The sequence below is a fragment of the Charadrius vociferus genome, unplaced genomic scaffold (assembly GCF_000708025.1).
Source record: "Charadrius vociferus isolate BGI_N301 unplaced genomic scaffold, ASM70802v2 scaffold251, whole genome shotgun sequence".
In the NCBI taxonomy this organism is placed as follows: Eukaryota; Metazoa; Chordata; class Aves; order Charadriiformes; family Charadriidae; genus Charadrius; species Charadrius vociferus.
In genome coordinates, this window is record NW_009646963.1 from 1,046,211 (window position 1) to 1,071,243 (window position 25,033).

At 46.1% G+C, this 25,033-nt stretch overlaps 3 protein-coding genes across 3 annotated transcripts in view; 1 reads left to right on the plus strand and 2 right to left on the minus strand.

The window, feature by feature from the left end:
- Window positions 1-3,435: 3,435 nt before the first annotated feature.
- On the minus strand, window positions 3,436-7,494 carry LOC104295471 (cytoglobin-1-like). The gene is made up of 3 exons (XM_009895228.1): window positions 7,392-7,494; window positions 5,122-5,353; window positions 3,436-3,890 (listed from the first exon to the last, which is right to left on the minus strand). The coding sequence occupies exons 1-3, from the start codon at window positions 7,484-7,486 to the stop codon at window positions 3,762-3,764; spliced, it is 456 nt and encodes a 151-aa protein (XP_009893530.1). The 5' UTR covers window positions 7,487-7,494; the 3' UTR covers window positions 3,436-3,761.
- A 5,717-nt stretch (window positions 7,495-13,211) lies between these two features.
- On the minus strand, window positions 13,212-18,600 carry LOC104295472 (heat shock 70 kDa protein 12B-like). Its single transcript, XM_009895229.1, has 4 exons — window positions 18,319-18,600; window positions 15,662-15,886; window positions 15,142-15,313; window positions 13,212-14,257 (listed from the first exon to the last, which is right to left on the minus strand). The coding sequence occupies exons 1-4, from the start codon at window positions 18,598-18,600 to the stop codon at window positions 13,212-13,214; spliced, it is 1,725 nt and encodes a 574-aa protein (XP_009893531.1).
- Window positions 18,599-25,033, plus strand: part of POLDIP3 (polymerase (DNA-directed), delta interacting protein 3) — a 38,157-nt gene continuing 31,722 nt past the window's right edge. The window contains exons 1-4 of the mRNA XM_009895266.1: window positions 18,599-18,646; window positions 19,720-19,767; window positions 23,447-23,520; window positions 24,004-24,178. Coding sequence (XP_009893568.1) covers window positions 18,599-18,646; window positions 19,720-19,767; window positions 23,447-23,520; window positions 24,004-24,178 — 345 coding nt within the window. The remainder of the gene's footprint in view (window positions 18,647-19,719; window positions 19,768-23,446; window positions 23,521-24,003; window positions 24,179-25,033) is intronic.

A 25,033-nucleotide genomic window follows, 5' to 3' on the forward strand; every position in this document is an offset into this window, starting at 1 on the left:
TCCCAACAGCAGGATGTTGCAATGAAAGAAAAAAGAGAGGTTCTACAATGTTGAAAACAGAAGGTTAGAATACGTCTGCGGGCTTTTTTGGCCTGGTTTGCAGCGTGAGTCACACCTGAGGTTTTATGAGACACCTGAGCGCTAGGCCTGATGGACGGGCATTTGAATTTGGTGTCTGTTCTGTTCTTCCAGGGACCACCAGCTGCTATTGCTGATTCAGGCATTACAATTCACTTGTCTTATCTCAGTATGATCTTCTGTAGGCAGCAATCCTTTCTCATCACACCTTGTGCCATTTTGAGCTTTGCAATACCTTCTGTTGAACCAGGAAGGTGACTTGAAAGTCTGACAGAGCTCCCCTACTCCTCTCCGGCTCTGACAGAAGCGACCTCCCTGGCACCTAGCACCGGGTAGAAACGTTGCTGCTCCCAGCGTGTTCCCATCTGGGCTGTACCCTCACCACCTTCTGCCCATCACCAGGTGTTTTAAACAGCGAATAGAAGCAGCCCCTATGCTTTCAGTGTAAAGCAGCACCTCTGAGGGCGATAGTTGTACCTATGCCCACAGCTCTACAGCAAAGGAGATCCAATCACCAATAACGCAAACAGCCTTCCAGCAGGAAGGGTGGGCATGAGGGAGTGTTTTCGTCTGGACCCTGCTAGAAGGATTTCCTATCAGCTTTCCCAAATGCACCACAAGGTCCCTCCTTCCCTCTCTTGGCAGCTCCAGGATATCTGAGATGAATTTTTCCCCCTTGCTCACCTCACTGAACCTCCCTCCTGCCCACATGGCAGGCAGGGGCAGGAAGGTTGCTTGACTCAGGCTCTTTAGAAAGAAAAGGCGTAAATGCCCCAACAGCAAGGTGAACTACTTCTGTAAACCACTCCCTGTCGTTTCAAATTGCCTTGGTATGTTCATAGCCCTTGTCTCAGGGTGGTTTGGTGATGCTGTCGCACACCACTGGACTCTTGGATTTTATCCCAGCATTGATTTGAACTTGTACAGGGGTGCCTTGCAAACGCACCTTCCTCTGGGTAAGTTTCTGCTTTGTCACCACAGCGACTGAAGTTTGTCAAGTTAAATTTCTTTCATCCCTTTGTCTGCGATCCTTTATTTATTTTCTATTCCTTGTTCTTTCCCAAAGCTGCCCCCACTGGAAGGTCTGAGTCCACTCAACCAAGTCGATGAACTGAATTTAAGTACGTATGTATTTTTACAGTGTTTAGGTAATATTTCGAATGAGGAAAGGGTTTGCTGGTCTCTACAAGGTCAAGTTTTGCTTGTGGGGATGCCTTTTTTTTAATCCAGAGACATGATTGGCAAAGCACTTGGATTTTATTAGCTGTGGGGATAAACTTCCTCCATGAGCTCCCTCTCACTACTCTTCCCCTTTCTCAGTATTTTCTGTGTGTTCGCACTGTTCTGGTTTAGGTCAGACACAAAGATGACTCCACAGCACTTAACAGATTAAGCCTGTCACAGGCACTCGTGCTATACTACGCGTGCTATTTGTCATCTCACCCAGACCTTCCTGGTGTCCCACAAGCTGGATGAAAACCATGAAGTTTGGTGTGAGGGCTTTGGTCCCACTCTCTGGTGCTGCTCCTCGGGAAATCTCCTCCTGCTGCCTTTAGGCATGATGTTTCCCTTAAGTTTCTCTTCACAGGATCAAAGTTGTCCCTAAGAATGCAGACACTATCTATGGCACCACATATTTACTGGTTCAATAAGTAAAGAGTGTGTTTGGTTTGCCTCCCAAGTACATGAATGTGGCTATTTTGCAGAGGCACAGTGAGGTCCAAGAAAAGCCAGACAGGATTGTGCAGTGAGGCTGCTGGAAAACTGGGAATTCGGCTCAGGTATCCTCAATCTCAAGATGCTGTCTGATCTCTGCTCTGTTGGGAGAGCTTCCTGCCGACCTTTGAAATCTCAGACAAACCAAAAAAAAAAAAAAAGGACCACATACTCCTAAACCACTCACATCGTACAAATCTTTAAAATTTAATGTGTCCCCTTGGTAAATGGATTTTTTTTTTTTAAATTCTCTCTTTACTTAAGCCTAAGTTTGACTTGTTTCACAGAATTTTCTTTTGCTACTCTTCTGTCACGGGGAACACCAGAGCCTTAAACCACCAGCCAGTGTTGTCAGGCACCTCCCAGCCCAGGGTGTCTGTGGCAATGACGAGCATGTCATTACAGCTCACCGTCATCACGGCAAATAGTGCATTAAACAAGTAAATAAAAAGGAAAAATTATTTTAAGCTTTTCAGAGTGTTAATTCTACTTCTACTGCCTCAAAGGGATGTGAGACTCTAAATATTATTTTATAAGTCTTGTTCTTTTAGTTCAGTAATTGACGATGCTGTGCAATACGCTTCCCTGTCTCCCCAGGTGGGATAGAACACCGAATCAAATAAAGCAGCCTTCCCCATCCTTCCTCTCTGGCAAGAGTTCATCTTCTGGACTTCAGGATTTCAGCATCCTTTGCCAAACAAATGGGTTGGGTGAAGAAACTACACCTTGCATGAAGGAGAATGTTGCATTTTAAGCTGTTTACAAAATTGTTGTTTCATGGTCAAGTGAAAAGCTTCCGTGAAAAGCTTCCCTTCCCACCACCCGAGGAGCCTGATTACTGCAAGTGTGATGGGTGCCTGGGTGGGAGCTTGACCTGGTTTTGGAAAAGCCCCCAGTACCACCTGTAACCATGCACTATAACCAGCTCCTGCACATCACACATGCCTTTTCTGTGCTACAAATGAGAAGACGCATCTGCTTTCTTGGTGTTTATTGCATTACACTGAAGCAAAACGGCATGTAGTTATTTGCAGTTATTAGCTGATGATTTCACCACGTCTAAGTAATACAAGGAAAAACAATTAAATAGTTCGGGGCTCGGTTACCACTGGAGGGAGGCTCAGGCCATGTGACAGGACAGGGTGAGGGCAGCGCCGTAGAAATCCCACTCAGCGGAGCAGCAACCTCCCACAGCTGGATGCATTTTGAGCAGCATAGGAGCTAGTGAGCCCTCTCCTGGGTACGTGGCCAGAGCAATTTGCTGGGAGTAGCACTGTGAAATCCACATGCTGGAAATGTTCATCCCTGCCCAGAAGGACCCAGTGGTGACCACATTCAGCATTGCCATCCCTTGCACTGAAAGTTGCTCCAAGAAACCTCTCCATGGGCTCGTGCAGGATGGGACATTCCCCATGTCTTTCTTAGACGTCAGTCTTTCCCATACACCACTTCCCCCACTGTTTTAGTTCAAACATGAAAGAACACCCATACTCCTTAAATAATGACCTCTACAAAGTCCCTGGAAATGCTTTAAAATGGCGTCCTGCTCGTCATTCGTGAGGATGGAGAAGTGGTAGCTGAGATAAAGAGCTGCTGGTGCCTCTCTGGGCTGTTGCTGCTGAAAGGAACAAGTCTTTCTCTCAGGAATAGCAAGCTTAAAGTCATCATCTTAAAATGTAGTCTTCAAGGATGGTGGCCAGAGGAACCCACCTGGAGCACTGAAGCTGCAAAGCACATCAGGATTTGTTGGTTGGCTTTGATGTATCTGCGGGTTTTATTTAACTGTAGAAACTCAGTTTGCTAAGGAAATTATTGACATTGATATCTACATTATGTAAGCATTTTTCTTGCTTTTTTTTTTTTTTTTTTTATTTTTACTTTTTCATTCTTCCAACTGTGGCTGGAGGCCCAAAAGCAGCAAATCAGTGCGGGCAAGATGTTTTTAAGTGCCTGGAGGTTGCACATCCTCACCAACCCGCCTCTTTGTAGACATTGTTCAGGTGAGTGCAGATTTCATTGGTCACCTTCTCAAAGGAAGCTTTGCAGTCTCCACCAAATTTCTCCTCCATCAGTTGCAAGATAATGTCACAGATAACCTAAACAAGGAGAAGGGAAGAAACAACCAGTGTGAACTTTCCTCCACATTAGAGGCATAAGGACAAAATATGTATTTCGGTTGGGATTCTTGGAGGGCAGAAAGGGGGTACGAGAACAATTCAGCAGCATATAGCATGCAGAGCTTTTAATAGGTCATGGAAAATTAGGTGCAATATAGAATTCACCAAAAAACGCAGTCACTGCTGCTTTTTTTTTTTATTAACTATCTTGTATCTAGTTAATATTGACTGCACCTGACACTTAAAGATGGCTGTACAGGACCAATTCACTTGGTCCATTTACCGCAATCCTTCTTCTGGCAGTAGACTGTCCCAAATGCTTAGATACCATTAGGAGCCCCGTCTTGGACATCTATGGAATACATGGCTTGGGAAGTAAGTTTCTTCCTAATCTTTCCTGCTCATTAGCTATCTAGCACTCTGTAGCAACAAGGGTTTATTTGTCTTTACAGTCGCTAGCTAGATGGTATACTTTGTATTGTCAGCTCCTTTTCTGTGAAGTATTTATTATTTTTTTGTGCATCTTTGCCATGGAAAAGACTTTTCATTATGTCTTCAGGCTTCTCCCTCACTTATTCTCCCACTTATTGAAAATTGGGCCCACCGCTTTGGAAATCACCTTCCTGGTGCCTGAGTAACCTTTGCCAGAAGGTGCCTCTTTTCGCATTTTGTGCTGCATAAGGCAGATAAACTAGTTATAAATGCACTCTGCTTGTGCCCTTAGGTGGACTTGGACAAGAAATTTGATCCTGTATTTATTATCTGTGTGTGTTTAGTGATGGCAATGATGTTGCTCAGTAACAGATAGTTTAGTTGTCCTAGAAAAGCTCAATTCCTTTTCCTAGAGAAAAATAGACATCAAAGACTGAAGTCCAGTGTTAAGCTGCATTTCTGTCATTAAATGACAAGTGTGGGAATCCTGTTGCACTGAGAAAACCCACTACAACATGTGGGCAGCTCTGCAGCTCCCACCTGAGCAGACCTGCCTGCATCTCATTGCTGCATGGCCTTCTTCCCAACAGATGCCAGATCTCTCATTCCTACTGTCTTCCACTATCAACTGTCTCACCTTGCACTATCTCCAGTCTCTGAAATACACATATATGTATGTTTATATATACAAAGCCTGTTTTCCTCAGTTCTACCCCTCAAAGGGGAAGACATCCTACCATCACAATTTCAGCTGCTGGGAAGAGGGCTGCTGGCTCACCCTAAAGTTTTTGGGGTCAATCTTCAGCTGGGTGGCATGTTTCTTTCCGAGTGGGTTCACTATCCCAAGAAAAGCCTCAGAGTTGTCCAGGTGTTGCACCATGTCGTTGATGGCGCTGAAAACCTTCTTCCCGTGGCCCCTGACCTGATCCGACTGTTTCATCTCTTCAGCAGAGTCCATGCCTTTGAAGTGTGTGAAGTAGGACTTGGTGTCTGGGTGGTCAGTAAACATCCTGTTGAGAAATGAGAAACGTCCTAATTTGTGGACCAAGGCATTGATGAAGATATGGCTTCACATTCCAGGCATTGTCTTACGCATTTATCGCCCTTTTTCCTTCTCTTTATTAGAACAGACTCCTCTTTCCCCAGCGTTTCTTGGTTCTCCTTTGCCCTTCCTATCTGTGCACAGCCCCTGTGCCCAGGGCAGCCTGTCCCCTCCGTCGCTTCTCCCCAGGGCACTTCTCTTTGGTCACTCTGCCTTAAAACCTACCTACCCTGAATTTAATCCGCTGCTTCTAAAGTAAACCTTTCCTCAGTGTTGACTCAGTGTTAGGTGGAGCTAAAATCCACAGAGAAGTGGGAGTGTGTTCACATGGGGTGAGTGCGAGAGTGCGATATTCCCAAAGATGTTCTGGAGAGCAGATATGTCCACCGTGCTCTTGGTGGGTGTTTTCATGGAGAAACCCGACCATTGGCTTTGTTAATTAACCCCTTCCTAGAGTCCATCCCAAAGCTTTCTTACTGCCTGTGATGGACTGCTGTTTGAGTACTGGGTACTGCTCATTTCGTTTATTCAAAAGTAACACAACTCAATGCCACTCATAAAGGAATTGCCTTTTGTAATACATCAATTAGAGCCATCTTGGTCAAACTCTTAAAAAAAACAGTTTTCTCTGTTGGGTAAAGCATTTATCCACCTGAAATGGCAATAGCAAAATCCAGATTACATTTCACAGAGTCACAGAACAGTTGGGCTTGAACGGACCTCTGGAGGTCATTTTGTCCAACCCCCCTGGTCAAGCCAGTTGCCTAGGACCATGTCCAGATGGCTTTTGAATATCTCCATGGATGGCGACTCTACAAATTCTCTGGGCAACCTGTGCCAGTGCTCAAATCGCCCTCACAGTGAAAAAGTGTTTCCTGATGTTCAGAGGGAACCTCCTGCGTTTCAGTTTGTGCCTATTGCCTCTGGTCCTGTCACTGGGCACCACTTAGAAGAACCCAACTCTGCTTTCTTTGCACCCTCCCTTCAACTTTTTATATACATTGATAAGATCCCCATGACCCTTCTCTTCTCCAGCCTGAACAGTCCTGCCTCTCTCAGACTATCCTCATAGGAAAGATGCTCCAGTCCCTTCATCATCTTCATGGCCCTTCATTGTACTCTTTCCAGTATGTCCACGTCTCTCTTGTACTGGGGAGCCCAGAACTTCTCTAAAGGCATGGATGGGGCTGTAGGACACTAAGGCAAAACCTGCTAGAGGAAATTACCCCGGGGAGTCAGTCCACTGGATGTTACTAGCATTTTATAGCTGCATTTCTGACCCTAACTGTCCTCAGGTTGTTTAGACTGCAGAAGGAAAGAGGGGTACATAACACTCTGAGGCTGATCCAGGCACATGATGTGATATACAAGAAAGCCAGAGGGAGAGGTAAAGGTATGATAAGCAGAAGTAGTATTTGGACTGATCAGTGCATATGAAGGCGATGTAAGTCCCAGCTGAGAGAGGGATATGTGAAAGGTGAATAGAAGAAACTTGTGTCTTATGGAAGAAGAGAAGAAAACAGAATGAAAACTAAGAGAGGAAAACCCACAGGAAGGGTACAATACAATGAAACAGATTGGCTCTGGACTGTAAAGGCTGAAGGAGAACCAGAAGAGCAATATTAAGGACGTGCAAGTTAAAAAAAAAAAAATTATTAAAGCAATTTACTGGTAAAGGGTAAGAGGGAAATAGGGCTCATGTTTTGTTCCTATTCTCTTTCATACCACATTTTCTTTTCTTTACTGTAAATGAGCGGAGTGAAGAAATTGTTCTCATCTCTTCTTTCTTTCCCACTCCCTTCCCCCTTTCCTGTCACTTTTATTTGTGTGGCTCTCTCCTCTTCCCTGTTTCTTCCCTGAGGTGGGATAAACCACAGCAAACCAAAACGTTCCCAGCAAGGGCTGCATGAAACACATCAAGAGGTGCTCCTAGGTGGTAACTCCATCCTTCTTGCTGTTCCTCCTTTAACCCTCTGGGGTAGCAGCAGGATGGGCTCTTTCCTTACCTGACCAGCACAGTTGTCCCGTTGTCCTCGGCATCCACATAAATCTTCTCCCAGGCGCCGCGGGCACTTTGCACCTCTGCTTCAGATAACGACATGGTGGAGGAGACGGCTGCAGTAACGGACACAGTGGGAAGGAGAAGGTCGGGGAGGTCCTGGCGGGGCAGTTCTGCTCCAGTTCTCTCCTTCAGGGTCTCTAAATACTGCCCCAGGGATTTAAGAGATCTTGAATGGACTCTTTGTCTCTGTTGCCCTCGGTCACATTTCTGCAGGGTTTAGAGCTGCCTAATCACTTCTAATCAGGAAAGAAACCAACCACGTGAGGAGGGAGAACTAGCACTCTCACTGTGGTGTCAGGTGCCAGAGCAAAGATCTCAATATCTGAGCAGAAAAGAGAAAAAAGGGGGTTTTCAGTGGGGAAGAAAAAGATCAGCTCTCCTCCCCTCTCGCCCCTGCCAAGGCCAGTGCTTGGCTTCTCTTTCCCAAGGGCAATCCTTGCCCAAGCACTAATTTTCCTGGTTTGTTCCCGAGAGCGCTGCTGTGCTGTGAGCACCATGGTGCCCTGCCATCCCCTCTTCCCAGCACTTCTTGCTCCTTCAGTCCAAAGATCCCATTTCCGCCTTCAGCAACTCTCTCCAGTCCAGCTTTCATGCCATGGTCACGGCTTTCCCCACAGCCCTCTGGTTTAGCAGGGGCTCACCCCACGCTGCTCCCGGCCTCGGTACTGGGCAGGTGGGCAGCATCACCAGCCCTGAACGACGCCGTTGTGGGGACGGTGATGGCAGTGTGAGCACAGCATCCCTGGCCACAGTGCCCTGGCAAAGCCATGTCATTTCAATGCAGGAGACAAATGGGTGCAGGACACCCAGGCTGGAAGCACAGGCAATTTGCTACCCTAATCCTCCTGGCTTGCACCCAGGATCTCTGTTCTATCCATAAGCCCTACCTGCCTGGGAGGGAGAAAGAGATAAGGGGCAGGAGAAGGGCTGGTGTGGAACTGCAGACAGCACGTACGGGCCCGTTATTGTCACGGTCACTTGGAACCAGAGGCAAAAAAAAAATCTTGGATTATCCACATGGCGCCTGGGCTTAACCTCTGGCAGGAATGTTCTGGTTAAGTCCAGGGCATGCACACAAAATAAGGGCTAAAGGGCTTGAGGAACTGCTGCTGCTGGGCGCCGAGCGCAAACAAAACCTTGTATTGTTTGAGATGGTTTAGAGGAGGAAAGGAACAAGAGCGAGGGAGAAATGTGAGGCATAGTGAGCAAAACCAGCCCGATACCCTGGGGCAGAAGGAAAGGGGTGATTGCAACCTCACAGAGACTGACCAGTCTTGGTGGGGTTGTGTCCCACCACTGCTGAGGGATGCCTCAAATGACTTCACCGAAACTAACTCCCCCCTTCCCTCCCTCTCCCTTTCCGCCACAGCAAACAAAGAGTGGTCGGATACCAAGCTGCACAGCCTTCTGTTTTCTCATCCCAAAATCCTCAGAAAAATGTCCCAGATTTCAGGAGAGCCCCGGGGACACACACACAGGCCATGCTGCTGGGACGGCTGCCTCTTTGAAGGCAAACACAAACCAGGGAAGCGCCGGTCGGCTGAGCACAGCCACCAGCACAGGGGCGCAGAGGAAGGTGTGAGGACGCCACCGCAGGAGCTGGCAGTTCCCAGGCCTTGGGAGCCAAAAACACCTGGGAGGACCTGGGTGGGGAAAGCACCAATTTTTTGGCCAAGAGCAGAACGCGCAGCAGGTGCTTGTTGTGGGTGGGCTGGGAGGGAGCAAGGTCCTGAAGAAAGAGCAGCACCAACCTTAGCCAGAGGGAAAGGGGCTCAGGCAAGTCTGGAGCTTGGAGGTAGGTCTGTTTTTTCTTTGGGATGTGAATGTGGACGATTACTCACTTGCAACTTTTCCTCCTCTCTGTAGGTGTCATGTTCTCCTTGCAGATCCTGCTGCACCCTGACTTGCTGTGGACACTTGTGGGAGAAGCTGGAGTGTGGTGGTATGCCAGGGTCTCCAGCCTGAGCTGCGGTAGCAATGCATGTTGCTCAAAGATGAGTCTTCCCTCTTAGCTTTCTTAGTCTTTTCCTCTTCATCTCCCTTGTTCGCCTTTTGTTTCCCTCCCCTTTGTTTTTTGTTTGCAGCAGTTCTCAAGCAAACCTCAGCTTCCCCAGGGGACTTCTCTGCTCTCCCCAACCTCATCCAGGACACTGCAGTACGAAGGTGCTCATTCATTTGATACATTGTCAGACATCCTGTTGTGGGCCAAAACCCCCCCATTTTGAGTTGGGAAATTTCAATCAACTTAAATTTATTGCCAAGTAACAAACCAACTGACCCTCAGACACCTCTCTTCCCCCCGCCATCCTGGTCCCCCACCCCTGTGCTGCAGGTTACACCCAGGCCCTTTGGTGAGACCATGGGTGGTGCAGGACCTGGGGGTTGGTGTGCGGGGGTCCCTTTGCTCTTGTGGCTCCTCTGGTCCTACTCAACTGCTCCGGCATGGGCTGCTCCACCCGTTGCTGTCCCTTTGGGTGCTATACCTGCCCTGTCCTTGTCTCGCCTTTTTCAGCATTCACTGCCCTTTCTTAAACATGTTTCCACAGAAGCACCATAAACTCATCTGGTTTGTCCAGTTTTGGGGTGCGGTGGGTCAATTTTGTCTGTCGCTGAGTGGCACAGGGCAGTTCCTGAACCCCTGACCCACAGACAAAACAATGATGCCCTCAAGCATGTCACTGTGCTTTCTGTGACAGGCTTTTATTTTCATTCCCTTCATCTTCTGGTGTTACTTCTACTGTTTTGCAAAATTATATTCCATTTTCCCCCTGCACAATTTGCGGAGTCTTACCTGTAAGATGAGCACAGTAATACTTTGTAAAGTTTTGACGTCTCTAATAGGATTCTACACATCTGTACTACACCTCAGGGGTCTCTAGACAGTGAAACAAAAAAGCTCCAGAAACCTATTTTTTTAGCTTCAAAATGGTATTGTTCTTAAAAATTTGCAGTTTAATCATAACGTTGTCACATTTTTGCCGACACTCACCTCATACTCCCCTAGGGAAGAGGATGCACGCTTGGTTTATTTCTTTTTCTTCTCCCATGGTTTGTTTTGTTTAATAGCCCGAAGGAAGCAAATGCTCTTAAGTGTGATTTCTGCTAAATGGGGAGAAATATTTTCTAACGGGGGTACTGGGCAGCACTGCAGAGACAGCCTCGGCCACAGACAGGGTGCTCCTCAGTGGGCAGGGTCGGGCCGGGGAGGCAGAGGGTGCTGGGAAATCCCCAGCAGGGAGCACAGCCACGCTATTTCGGGCTGCGTACGGCTGCCAAGCTTTTCCTGGCCCTGTCCCCAGCCAGGGAAGCAGAGGATGTGCCTCCCGCTGCGGCGCAGGGAAACAGCAGCCATCCTGTGAAGTGGTGTTGGTTTCCTTTCTTCTTTTGAGAAGTCATGTGTTTTAGGCAGAAGGCAGCTGGCAAGCTCCAGGGACGGAAACAGACAGCATCTTCTACCAGCCCAGCCATTTATGATCCAGCAGCGATGAGTGCCTGCAGAGCTCATTGATTTCCCCAGTCACAGGTACTGCAAAGCTGCCTGTGTTTTCTTCTCCTTGAAAGTTTGCGATCTGTTATTTACATTTCCTATTTAATACAAATAAACCACCCTATTTATTGACACAACAGGGGTTAATCCCCAGCTCAGCAGACACGCCTGTTGTAGAGGATGGCTGGAAAGGGGTCAGCAGCTCTAACTCTTATTTTCCCAGCACCCTCTGTACTGTCAGATTGACGTTAGAGCCTCCCCCCCCCCAAGCAGGTATTGCCAGGTTTCTTGGATGCCTGGCTTGAGATGCTGACACTCAGTGCTGCTTTTACAGAGGGGACAAACACCTGCATCCGCTCCATGCTCAGTGTCTGAGGTTATCAACATTACTAGCTCATCAAAACAAGCAAAATTAGGAGCTGCAGTCATGGCTGTTGGTGTCAATGTCTGAATGCCAAAGCCCAGACAGCACATGGTTGGGAAAGACCTGGGGCGGACGCCTGGGGATTTCCCGGCAGCCACCAGACTGCACTTCTCTCTTCTGTTCAGAGAGTGGTAATCGGCTCAGGTGGAGCGATGTTGCACTTTACACTGGTGAAAGTACCAAGTCCAAAGGGTAAGAAAAAAGCAGAGGCAAGCAGTTTCTTGGGACCAAGCCACCTAGAATGGCCCTCACACAGTTTACAGAGAAGGACCATCTGACATGATAGAAAGTACACAGGTTTCTGTTGTGAATGCTTTTATTGTACGCATAAGATTTTAAATGTGAAAACAAAAGCAATGTAGCCAAATAGTTCAGCTTTTATACATCATAGGTCATAGTCTATATACAGACTAATCCTCTGAATGCTGCTTTAATGATTGACAGCATTCAGCACATGGCTAGCAGTGATTTTAACACAGTCATTACAGCTAATGAAGATGCCAGGGCTGAGTTTTCAAGCAGCTAAGCAAGTAATTGAATTGGGACAGGCTGGGGGTCAGCAGGGAAACTCTACACCCTTAATGAAGGGGGGAGGGGGGATAAAAAAACACAGAAAAACCCCAACAAGTGATGAAAAGGTATTCACCACATCCCACCACCAGACCGATGCCCAGCCAGTCTCCAATCAATAGCTCCTTTGGAGAGTTATATTGCTGAGCATGAAGTTATAGGGTATGGAACATCCCCCGAGACATTTGGGGTCAGCTGTACTGGCTGTGTCCTCTCCCAGCCCCCTCGCTGCAGGGGCAGAGTGAGAAACAGAGACGGCCTCACTGCAGTGCGGGCACTGTTCAGCTGTTGCTAAAAACACTGATGTGCTCTCAACACCAGTTTGGTCATAAATCACACAGCAGCATAAGTGCGGCTATGAAGAAAGTCAACTCCACCCCAGCCAGACCCAGCACACTTGCAGGATCACGTCCTTTTCTTGGACAAATTTGGGCTCACACAGGCCACACCGTGCTGAAGCTGTGGAGAGGTGCTGTAGGCAGGAGGCAAAGAAATGAGCTTTTATGGACATAGGAAATATAAAGCACAAGTCAGAGATGTAGAGAGTATCCACAGCTGAACAGAGGGGCTCAGGCAGCAGCGTAAGCACTATTCACATCTGTAATGTTAAAATCTGGCATTCATTTCTGCCCAGTTAATGAGCTCAAGCCACCCAATGGTTTAATGGAAAAAACAATGGATACAAGCCCCTAGATTACATTGAGTTACTGCTTCACAGAGTATCTTAACTGGGACAAGAGCTCTTTAATTACACACAATCTATATAAGTGATGTTCTGCAGAAAACTCAAATCCATTGCGTGCCACCCCTGGCAGAGTTAAACCTGGACTCCAGATAAAGAGACCTGATAGCAGAGGAAGAGAGGAGGTAGCTGAAAGAAAACATCAGGCTAAAAGAAATAGTTATGGGCTGGTATACATGGAAGTTAGACATCAGTCCAAAAGCTTTGTATCAAACACAGGTAGAGTACGATCATTATATTGGTGGTATGGACTATTGTGTTCAGAGGTGCAACAGGGCTATGCTAGAAGAGCAAGAGATAAAGCAGCAGATAAACCTGTTGTCAGATAGAACAGAAAGAGAGGTATCGAACTGAAAGGGTGGTTGGTAAGGAATGGAAGGAACCAGAGAATCAGACTACAAAACTATTTACCTGTGCGAGCAGAAGGCTGGATAATAGACTTTATGGTCCATTTGCCTTCTCTATTGTAGTAGTTATTGCCTTCCACTAAAGTCACTCTCTCCCTTGAGTTATTGCTCCTGCTACTCGATGTAATGAGCATTTACACAGCTAAAAAATCTATTATAATTGCCCGACTTTGTTGGGAAGTAGTGTCAGTACATGTGGCTTTAAATTCAGTGAGCCCAAATTTAATATCCAGCCTCAGCTGGCGTTTCCTCCCCAGCCTTGTGTCTGGCATTGGCACTGTACAGGAACCAAGCAGTTCCATCCCTTCCTCATCTATGTACTGTGCATCCCGTTTTTCTGTACCATAGAAAGAAAAGCATGCTTTTCTCTGATCTGGTTCTACTGGATAGAAATTATAGTGGGCAACTTCATTTATATTCACTGACTCCTCAATTCCCACCAATTTCTCAAAGAGATCTGTGCAATAAATATAGTCACCAGCTTTTGAGATCTTTAGTTTACCGAAGTCATGGATAGCAGCATTGAATTCATGATTTACTGCTACACCATACGTCCGAGCACTGACTCTTGAGGTAACAATATGTGGATTGACTCCAAATAAAACAGCCCCTTTTGCAATGGCTGCTTGGGCCTCCATTGGACAAAGGATATGATACTTCTTGCTAAAGGCCTGACTGATCGCATCTCTCAAAATGACGCTAGATGCAAAGCCTCCCACAAGTAAAATGTACTGGACTTTGGCCATCTCAGGCTTGTTAAGAATTTCCGTCAAAGTACAAATGATATTTTTGATACTGTAGTCAAAAAAGCTCTTCATTTTCTCATATGTAATCATGATCATCCCATCACACCACACAGCTCCCTTTACGTCTTTGAAGAAGTGGGAGATGTCCTTCTTGCACGCTGCCAATCTGGTCAAGTTGTAGTAGCAATGTATGTAGACCGCTTCCCTGCCAGTCGAGCATTTCTGTAGACTGAAGTTGTACATCATATGTTGTAATTCAGTAGGGTGGCTCTTTACATATTCATCCCATATGCCATCATCGAATATTTCCTTGAGGAAATCAGTGAAGTTTTCATCCACTCTGTTGCCTCCCCATCCACCTCCAGCTGCCTTGTGTAGCTCCTTCAGGTAATGGTTTTCTTGGATCTCATGAACTGTGATGTCTATTGTGCCACCTACACACACACACACACACACACACATACACACACACAGAGTGAGCTGTTTTCTTTACAGTACATGAGGTTCCTCACTTTCCACTGAATATAATCTTACCTTTTGAACTCCTGGTTCACAAGTGCGCTTTTCTGCTGCTTCCTTTTCTCATTCTCACTCCTTCATTATTGCCAGCACACCTCTAAATTTCCTAAATTTATGCACTTCTCTTTACAAGCCTGGTCTCTCGAGGATCCTACAGTAATTGCTGATGAGAGCTGGATGCTCTGACTTGCCCTCTGCACAAGCCAATTTCTTTTCTGATCACAAAAGGAGACTGGCCTCCTCACGTAAATAGTTGACTCCTGCCTTTTGATAGAGAAGCTCTGAGTCAAAATGAGCAGCGGTGGTGACACTCAGAAATTTTTGGTCTCTTGATGCCGTTTCAGTATTTGGTCACAATCACCAGACTGCTCTTGGCAGGAAATTCACGTTACACAGAAAAAACTCTCACAGAAAACTAGAGAAATTACTAAGAAGTGCTCCAGCAAATGTTCGTAATGATTTACTCTATATGGCCTGCTAGCTAGTCTCTTTGGCCAATTCATTGGGCGCTACACTTGCTTCTACAGCAGGAGCTTGTGCGCTCAGGCCATACAACAGCATGTGGGTGCATGGCAGTGGCTGGCACTGGGACACAGTGCAGACCAATCTGTCTTTTCTTCACATTTTTCTGCCTGCCTGTGAATCTCATTAAATGAGAAATGAAAATAAAAACCCCATGACAAGCACAGCAGTGGAGTCCAAGCTCTGGGTCCTTTGGGGCCCATTGTGTCAGACACTGCGAAACAGCCATGCTCTGTGCTCAGCAAAGATGGTACCTGTTAAATAGGGAAAATTTTACCTCCGCAGTCAACAACAATATACTGGATCCCAGGGGAGTCTTCAAACCTCTTCTTGTCACTGCTCTCTGCCATAAACCCTTCCTGTGGAAGCTGTTTGCACCAGAGCGAAGCAGCTTCCGGCTCCAGGGCAATAATCAGCTTTTCAGAAATCATGTCAGAGATGAGTCCTGCCTAAAATCACAAGAGAGAAGTGTCAGTTCAAGGAAGGGTGGTGAGATCACCACTGTACGAATGCTACCTGCTAGGGAGGTTGTTCTTACCCCAGGAGCCCACGCTGGGGTGGTGGTTCTTGCAGACCTGATCTCCATGGGGGTCAGCAGTGAGGTGAAAGGACAGAGCGGTTTGTTACTGACAATTTGGGACATCCTCTCCCCCATCACCCCCGACATGAGAGATTTCTCTCCCTGGTAGACTAAAATTTGAAATACAGGCTGTTTAAATGTTGAGGAGTTCCTCTGCCTCGTTGGGTAAAGAATCTCCAAAGATAATTTGAGGAAGTGGGATAACCCCTGTTTTTACCTCTTTTGCCGCCAGCCGCATGAACTGCCTGGCAGCAGTGCTCCATATGGCCGGGACGGTAATGACCCAGGTGATCTCCTCCTGGTCATAGACGGTTTGGAAAGAGGCCTCTTGGATGGTGTTCATGGCATGTTCCTTCAGGTAGCGCAAGCTTTCAGAAAAGACCTTCAGGGCGGGAAGCGTCCTTCCATTGCTGGCTTTCAGCTTCATGCCAGATGTGACTTTCTACCAAAAAAAAGTCTCAGGGTCACATGCGGCAGTCTCAGCAAGAGACTTGTCCCTTTCGCTCTGAGCACTGCACAACATATGGCACAGAAAGAGGTCCTGTCTCCAAACCTGAGGAAATTCCAAGTAATGGCTTCAGTATTGTGGCGAACTGCAGCCTAATTGATGCAAGTCAGCTACCAAGATGCTTACCCATGACATCTGTGATTCAACAGGCAAAATACCAACGTGGTTGATGTTAGCTGTTTCTCCCGGGCCAAATTTTGTAAATACCCTGTAGATGCTCCTGAACAGCCAGTGGGAGAAAACTGTATCTTCTAAGTGACACCACCATACATTCCCCAGGTTGTGGGGACTGAAGCAAAAGAAGGGTTAAGTGTGGTAGAACTAATAGGGAGGAATAAGCAGCTGCAGCACTGTTCTGGCAGATGATGAAGTTGTGTGAAGCTACTCCCTAGATAAGGAGGTGCTGTTCACAGGGAAGAGAGATTCCCTTCTCAATGGGAACATGATCTTTTTAGAGTACGTGATGGTGTAAACAAGTAAAGTAGAAGATTACTGGCCTTGGTAGAAAAGTATATAAAGAACATGCTTGCTTAATAAAGTTGATTTTGATCCTGCATATTGGAGTCCGTGCCTTTCAATCACCACACCAGGTGTATCTATAGAGTCTTCAGACCTTTCTGGTTGCACCTATACTTCTGTGTATGGCATAAAATATATATGCTGGACAAACATGTAGACACATAACCCTCTGGTCTAACACAGTTTCTCTATAATGTGTCCTCTATAATGTTCTCTATAATTTGTCCTCATGGCTTATGTATCTCCCTGAGTGTATCTGAAGCTTGAGGCAGGTGGCTGCTCTGACACTTTCTTAGCCTCTCCCAGGACACCCAAACTCCCTCCACCAGTTCCTGATTGCCTACTCTGTCTAGAAAGAGTGGCTTGCATCGAAAGAAGAGTTGCTTGTATCCAAAGAAGTTTCAGGACCCAGCCTTCACCCCACATGCTTCCCTTTGTTTTGCTTCAGCAGCCACCAAAGTGGTCCTAAATTACAAGGATTATCAATTGGATAATCAGCTCCATTAGCTTGGGATCCTTTACAGCCAATGGAGAAAAACAGGCAGGTCCAGCTGCTGCCCAGCCTAAGTAACACACACCCAGGAAAGGTAAGGTGAATCCTATTCTGGAGGTGCAGCCACTTAAGAGAAAGGGAATCTATATTAATTTTTACTTACAATCTCATTTTCTGTCACTGTTCCTGGTTCAGTTAGGAGAGAGGGTGATATAAGGAAGTTGTTATGACATGTCTTCTACAGACACTTTCTGTGGAGATCCAGAAATAACTACTTTTGTGCCTAGAAACTTGTGTTCCCCTTTCTTGTCACTGACCCCTTCTATTGGTTGCCCTAAGAGATTGTGGAATCTCCATCCTTGGAGATACTCAAATGCTGGCTGGACAACAGTCCTGGGCAACCAGGTCTATATGGACTTGCTTGAGCAGGGAGGTTGGAGCAGGTGGCCACCAGAGTCCCTTCTAACCTCAACCATTCTGTTATTCTGTAATGAAAATTTCCCTTAAACATTTTCTTCTGGGGTGCAGAGAAATGGGACTTAAACGTCTCTCCAGCCCCCTCTGAAAGGGGGTGAGAACCCACTACTCCACAGGTGAGATTACCACATCATTTCCAGCTTTCTCAGGGAGAGAAGTCTTCACAGAGGCCTCCCACTTATGGCCTCCCCCGACATCCAGTTCAGCGCTCATTGCTTACCACTGGGGGATGCCAAAGAACAGGCATGAGACTTTATCTGAGGCTGGCCCTGTGCTCTGGGTTATTCCATCTTTGTGAGGCCCTGTGGGACCCCAGAGCACAGACAAGGAGGCCCTAAGGTAGCCTGCTGTTTGGCTGAACGAGCGAACTCAGAAAAAGTTGTGAACAATTCTGAACTAGGACAGAGTCTTCAGGGAGAAATGATAGTCACTACACGTTTGAAGGACAGCTAGCCGCCCATAAATTGGCTTCAGCATACCATTTCAGGGGAAGGAGAGACAAGCTAGAGGAAGCTATATAACATGGTGACCCCGAGGTTGCCCACTTCCTTTGAATTACAGAAAGCTTCACTTGTTCCCTGTCAAGGACTGAGGGCAGCTTTTCATTAAGAACAAGTATTTGGCTTCACTGAGGTGTGCAGTCAGGTTTTATTGCCTTTAGACAATGAATAGTATCATAAATGAAGGGCCTGTGAAGCCTTTGGTTAATTAAGAAAAGAAATCATTTCTTCTTCAGTTCATCAAAATGCCCTTTGATTTCCATCCATTCATCCTCATCAGCCTAATTTGCTGAGCCCTCATCACCAATTCCTCTAACCCACACCCCTTAAGTAAACGAATAGTTCTGACTCCCATCAGCAGTAACCGTTCCACCTACTATGTTGTACAGCTGCATCTTGAAGTTCTGGAAGAAGTACCACTTGTCAGCTTCGCTGGAGGGCAGACTCTTGTACTTCATCACAGCATCGTAGCCAAACTTCCTGAACTCTTGCTTCTGGTTGAACAAGATGCATGTGGGCGTCTTTGGGGTCTTGAGCCCGTGCTCTCTTCCCCAGTACACCTGGCGGATTTGGTCCGTACCTGATGCAAGGGAAAAACAGTACCCACTGTAGGACGTGCCAAAATCTATAGCAACAACGAAGACTGACTTGCTGGCCATGGCCGACAGCAGTGGAGAGGTGCGCAGCTTGCAGAACTACAGAGGAGTAAACAGATGGGACTGGGATGAAATCGAAACTGCTCTGGCTGATACTGCAGGGTGAAGCCACTCCTGCCCTGACATCATCGTCTGGAGAGACTCAATATGCAGTGCAACGTGCAAAGAAATAGTGCCTCTTCCTGTAAAAAGGAAGGACTTGTTTCTGCTGTTCATAGCAGAAAAGTCCCTTTGTGAAAGCAAAAAGCACTTGACACTTGCAGTATCTTCCTGTGCTCCTGGCAGCACGAAAGTTTTCTTCCTACAGCAGAACGAGGAAGCTTGAAGGACTGTGTAGGCGTGCTGATCCTAGAGAAATGATGGCAGAAGGCAGCAGGTATGTTGCACAGGGGGTGTCTCTGGCTAAACTTACCAAGTTTAACCTTAGTAGGTCTGAATATTTCTAGAGAGTCCCTCGGGGGGTTGCAATGACGGACTGCAAACACTTCCCAACTGAAATATTTCAGTAAAAGCTCTGTTTTCTACTTCCTGTCCTTCCTATCTGTCACAGGGGTGGTTAATTTCCTCAAATTCAGCCCAAGTTCAGCTCCAAAGGGTGAGGCAGACCTTAAATGGGTGTGAGAGGAAGAGAAATTGGAAAGAACAGCATAAATAGTGTAACAGATTCTGGACTTCAGGGTCTCAGTCTCTGAGTGCATTGGTTTTGCAGGGAAAGGCTGACTTAAATGCAGATTTTATACTGGATTGTTGAGCTTAAAGAGAAAACACGTCCTCAGTGAAAGACTTGAAATTAAGTAATTTAACTGAAAAGGAATCCATCTAAGTAAACTGTCATGGTTTAACCCCAGCTGGCAGCTAGAACTATGCAGCTGCTCACTCACTCACCCCAGTTGCGGAAGAGTAAAAGTGAGAAAAAACTCATGGGTTGAGATAAAGACAGTTTAATAGCAAAAGCTGCACACACAAGCAAAGCAAAACAAGGAATTCATTCAGTGCTTCCTGTGGGCAGGCAGGTGTTCAGCCATCTCCAGGAAAGCAGGGCTCTGCCACGTGTAATGGTTACTTGGGGAGACAAGTGCCATTACCCTGAATGTCCCCCTTCCTTCTGTCTTCTTCCCGCAGCTTTTTATTGCTGAGCATGATTATCATAAAGCAAGGAATGTCTCTTTGGTGAGTCGGGGTCAGCTGTCTCAGCTGTGTCCTCTGCCAGCTTCTTGTGCCCTTCCAGCCTGCTCGCTGGCTGGGCAGCTTGAGGAGGAGAAAAGGCCTTGATTGCTTAGCAATAACTAAAACCACCAGGGCGCTATCACACTACTCCCATCCTAAATCCAAAACATAGCGCTACACTGGCTGCTAGGAAAAAAGTTAACTCCATCCCAGCTGAAACCACGACATGAACAAATCCAAAATTGGTTTCAGAAACAGCAGGAGCGGAGCAAGGAGGTGCTGGGAGAGGGGGGGAGGACAGCCCCTTGCAGCAGCTGTGCAGACTTGGATCAGCACAAACTGACGGCAAAGCCTCGTGCTTAGGCTTTCTCTGAAGTTGCCTTGCTGCATGAAGGAGCTTGCTGTCTGCTTCACCTGTATCCGAGCTGCAGGAGCGCCTCAACCTGGGCTTGTCTCTGTAGTAATAGTTGATGTTTGAGATCCTCACTAGGAAATAGGGCACAAAGCAGTTGTAGAAATTAAAAGTACCTTGAGAACATATGGCTTTGTTCTTCTCTGTTAAACCCCCTCACTCCAGTACATTGCAAAGAATCTCAGCAGAAGAGCCATCTGCATCTGCTGTTCCCCACACTCTGCAGGTCTGGGTTGAGTTTGTTTTTCAGGATTAGTCTCTGTATCCTGCCCACTTCATTCAGACCTAATGATTGCTCAAATCTTCCATCTATTTTTTTTGCAAACCCTGGCCTGTGCAGTCCTCCAAACTGTGCCAGGCATCATCTGGGAGAGTACTAGCTCACTTGTGCCAAAACTGCATCCAGGAGTGTGCTGGGACATCAGGTGCTCTGGAGCCTGTATCCGGGCTCTGGTTGGTTCGCTAGCATGAATGTAGCCACAGCACCTTTGCTCATGGGGCTGTCTTTTAGAAGGTACCTGTTCAGAGTATGGGATTTTTTCCCCTTCATTTTTAGAATTCCATTTTCTTTTTTCCCCAGGAAAATATATAACCCACCGTGGCAACCATCAGTCTGTGAAGACAAGCCTTCAAGGCTGGAGGCATTATATGATGATCTGACACAAAGGATGATGCTGGTGGAAAGTGAAATGAGGTGGGTCCGGTGACCAGAAATTACAGTGTTTAGTGCGAACCCTAATGATCAGCTTTTGCTGGTGTATGCTAGGACAGGTCGTACAGAAGATTACAAATAAGACAGACACAAAGAGGGCTCTGAGTTAGCACCAAATTTTATGCAGGCTATATTGGGAACCCAGAGCCAATTTACAGAAGCTGTTTGGTCTGCATCATATAACATGCAGATCTTACACTTTCAGAGTATTTTAGTTGCACTATTTGTACTGACTCATAAAATCACAAACCGCCTACCTGGCAAAGCACATCCTTGAGAAGTTTTGGTATCTAGATTTTTTTTTTTCCCGAGGGGCCGATCAGGAATTGGAGGGGGGAAGTTTAGCTTGTGCATTTCTTAGGACTTTAATGGATACTTGCCTGCTGACTTTAGTGTGTTTTATCTTTCTTCCCCTGATGGACTGATGGACAGGAAGAAAAGAGTTTGGTATGAGTCTATTGACACTCGACTACAATTTCTGGAGAGTTGCCACAGGTAATGTGATTCTTTATATTAAGACCACATATAAGAGAGGGAAAATCATAGATGTTTCTGTGACTGTCACTGAAACATACTCAAGCCCTGGTTATCACAGCTCTGTCCTGCAAGGCAGACAAAATTTTCGTTCTCCTGGTTGACTGTATTGTCATGGCCAGGCACGAGCTGTCTCTGAAACCGGTTTGTCTTGGAGTGCAGATCAGGGCACGTGACCAGGACTTGTGACACGAAAACATGTCATGTTGTGAGATGAACTTTCACCTCTGTGCAAATACTTCTCTGAATAGGAAATGGCTGCCTTAACAACAGCAGCTCCCAAGAAAAAGGCATCCAGCCTAATGTAGGAAAGGGAGGTTGGAAAAGCAGCTCTGAGGACACTTTGAGTGGGTGTGCGGAGGCACTCCTGGGTTTTCATCATGAAAACTGCCCTCATGAGCTAGGTAAGCTCTGCAGGAAGGCATAGCGGCTGGGATACTGGCAAGAAGAAGGGAAGTTGTTAATCAGGAGGAAAGAAAAAGAAATAATAGTTTAAATAATAGGATCTTGTGGATAAAATGCCAACATAAATAAGTCTCAGTGTCAAAGGCCAAGAGTTAATAAACTTCAAATAGTATAGCTGGATTTCCATACCCTTCCTGAGCAGCTGTGTGGAGAAGAGGGTTTCCTGTTGAGACTTCTGTGAAGACAGGCTGTGGTATTTTAAAGTTTCTGATCATGGCTGGAGTATCTGTAGGGTCATGAAGGGTTTGCAGGTGTGCAGTCATGGATAGCCTGGGAGTGGAGAAATACAATTTTTGAAACCTTGGAGCTTTCTTCCACAGTGGCTCAAGTTTGAGACTTGAGCTGATGTAAGGTAGAGGTTCCCAGACACTGGACCTAGATTCAAATGATGACCAAACTCAGTCACTTGTGTCCTTGAGTTTGTTTGCCTAATTACAGAAGACTGTCAGGAAAACAGTCTAGATCCAGATTACACCTCCCAAATTCAGGTTCTCATTCTTCGTTTGTTGCCAGGTCTGTCTGCTTGACATAGATTGTTTTCTTCCATCCCTAGGCAGCATGCTGCATCTGATCATTATAAGATGCAGGAGACCAGCAACTCTGATCCTCCGTACCAGGAGGGACACAGGAGCTGTCAGGAGTGACTATTGGGTTTTTCTGAACTTCATCTTCCCAGTTTTGTCCTTTCACCCATAGCCAGTCAACCTCCTGCACTATGCATAATACGTCTACCACCTCCACGGTTAGACAAGCTCTGAACACAACATTTCTGTGTGCAGTAATGCAGGTAATTGAATTGACAGAGCAGAAACTTGATGGGATAATTCACAAGATCGGAATATTAATATCAGATGGCACAACTTCCTCTGAAAGGAGGGGAAAGAAACACGGGACAAGAGGTCTCCTTTATATTAGGGCTGCACGTACTTGTTCTGAGATGTGTAATATGGAAGATACAATCGCTAAAAAACTCTGGTGAATGATAAAAAGCACTTTTAGGGTGCGAGTCTGCAATTGACCTAGGGTCATCATGTAGAGAGGGCTTTTTTTAAGCTCTAGTACTATCACCTAAAGAGCAGGTATTGGAAATGGGAGAATTTCACCCACTGGAGCAATAGGAGACTGTCATTACCCAGACAACTTTGGAGAAAGGAATCCAGGAGAACAGAACTCTCTGGAAGGTTTGGGATGTTTGGTGATAGTGTTTTGATGTTAAAGATGGAGAAAACAATTTGAGAAAAGATGAGAGTAGATTCTAACAAGTGGAGAATACTTGCATTTTCTTCAGGCCTTAAACCTCTGAACCTCACAACCCCACCTTCCTTTCTTCTGATGTAAATAGCTTTCCCCTTGATTTGAGGGGATTTGTGGGGACTTTCAGAGGAGCTTATTAAGCTCCCCTGGAGTCTTTTCCTGGGTGCTCTGCACTTTCCCACCTCACAGCTCTTTTGCTGGAATTCAGACTATTCAAGAGGGGTGATTCCACCGTTGTCCCAGTGTCCAAGTACAAATAAAGAGAACTCACAGAAGAAATCTGTTTCAGAGCATTTCTTGAGCAGGTCCCCCAAAAAGAGCCTCAGGAGACAGAGGAATATAAGAAGCTGAAAGAGAAGAACAAAGAGCTAGAGGAAAGGTAAGGTCTTTATTCAGATTTCTGATGCAATGTATGTTTCTACACTGAAGGGCCACATACTTCTGGCTTCTTCCAGTCCTTAGGGACTCTTTGTTTCTGAGCAGACAGCCTAGGCACCTTCTCCTGAGATTTTCAACCTGCCAGCATCTCTTTGTAATTCATTCCTGGAAGATGGCTTGGGTTGTTCTGGAAAGGAAAGGAGATATTCCCAGGGCGAACATGCTAATAAAAGAAATCAGCCTACAATGACATAGTCAAAACGCTGCCCTTTGACCAAATTCTATTGTGATCACGCAAAACTGAGCTGAGAAAGCACTATTTCCCACACGAAAGCTGCTTGCCAGCTATATAATATAATTGAGAAGTACATTGTAGAAAACATGAGATTCATGAAATAGATTCATAACATGCTGTAAAATAGTTACACTTATTCATTGTTTCATGTTGTCTCGGCGAAGTTTTTTGATATCCTTCTTGCCCTAGAAACAAAGAGCTCTTGTCTAAAGCGATGAGCGTACACAAGCACTCTGAGAACATGAATGACCCTTTGCGGCTGTCTACTGTGCTGCAGATGTATGAGATGCTCAGGCTACATGACTGGGAGAAATTCAGGACAGCCTCCCATTTGACGTATAAAACTGGCAGCAGCATAATTAAGGTTTGTTCATGTCCATTTTCTCAAGCTGTGTCTTATCAAATCAATATGGTGTAGCCAGTATAGCAGGCTTTGAGTACCGGTATTTCTGTATCAGACAGGGTTGGGGACTAAGTTTGGGTGTCTGATTTTCCAGTCGAGCAGGGCCTCTGCGTAATGCTGTAGAGAACAAACTGATGGTGATTTGCTTCCTCCTGCCTTTCAGATGGGCGCATTCAAAACCCAGTCCCATATCTCACCCATGCTAAGCACAAGTGGGAAAACATATTCCAGTTTCCGTATGGTTAACGCTTTAAGTAGTAGATGGGAGACCTCATTCTGGTGTCTGACTCACTTCTCTGATGCTGGGGGGATCTGAAGGAAAATATCAAAATGGTACGCCTTAAAGGATGAGACTGACATAAGGCAATTATTACCATTGGTTGTGATGATTGTTGATAGGATGAGGGGTAATGGCTTCAAACTGGAAGAGAGTAGATTTAGAACAGATAGTAGGAAAAAAAAATTCATTATGAGGGTGGTGAGGCATTGGAACAAATTGCCCAGGGAAGCTGTGGAGGCCCCATCCCTGGAAGTGTTCAAGGCCAGGTTGCACAGGGCTTTGAGCAACCTGGTCTAGTGGAAGGTGTCCCTGCCCACGGCAGGGGGGTTGGAACTAGATGATCTTTAAGGTCTTTTCCAACTCAAATAATTCTATAATTTTATAATTCCATATTAATTGCTCATGCAGCAGCTTCTCCTTTAATAATGATAAGGCCCTACAGGTGCTGAAGAATGTCCTTCGACATGCAAACAACTTGATGAAACAGTTTATTTCCCAGGTATTTCAACCAATCACTGGCCCTGCAATTTACTCTA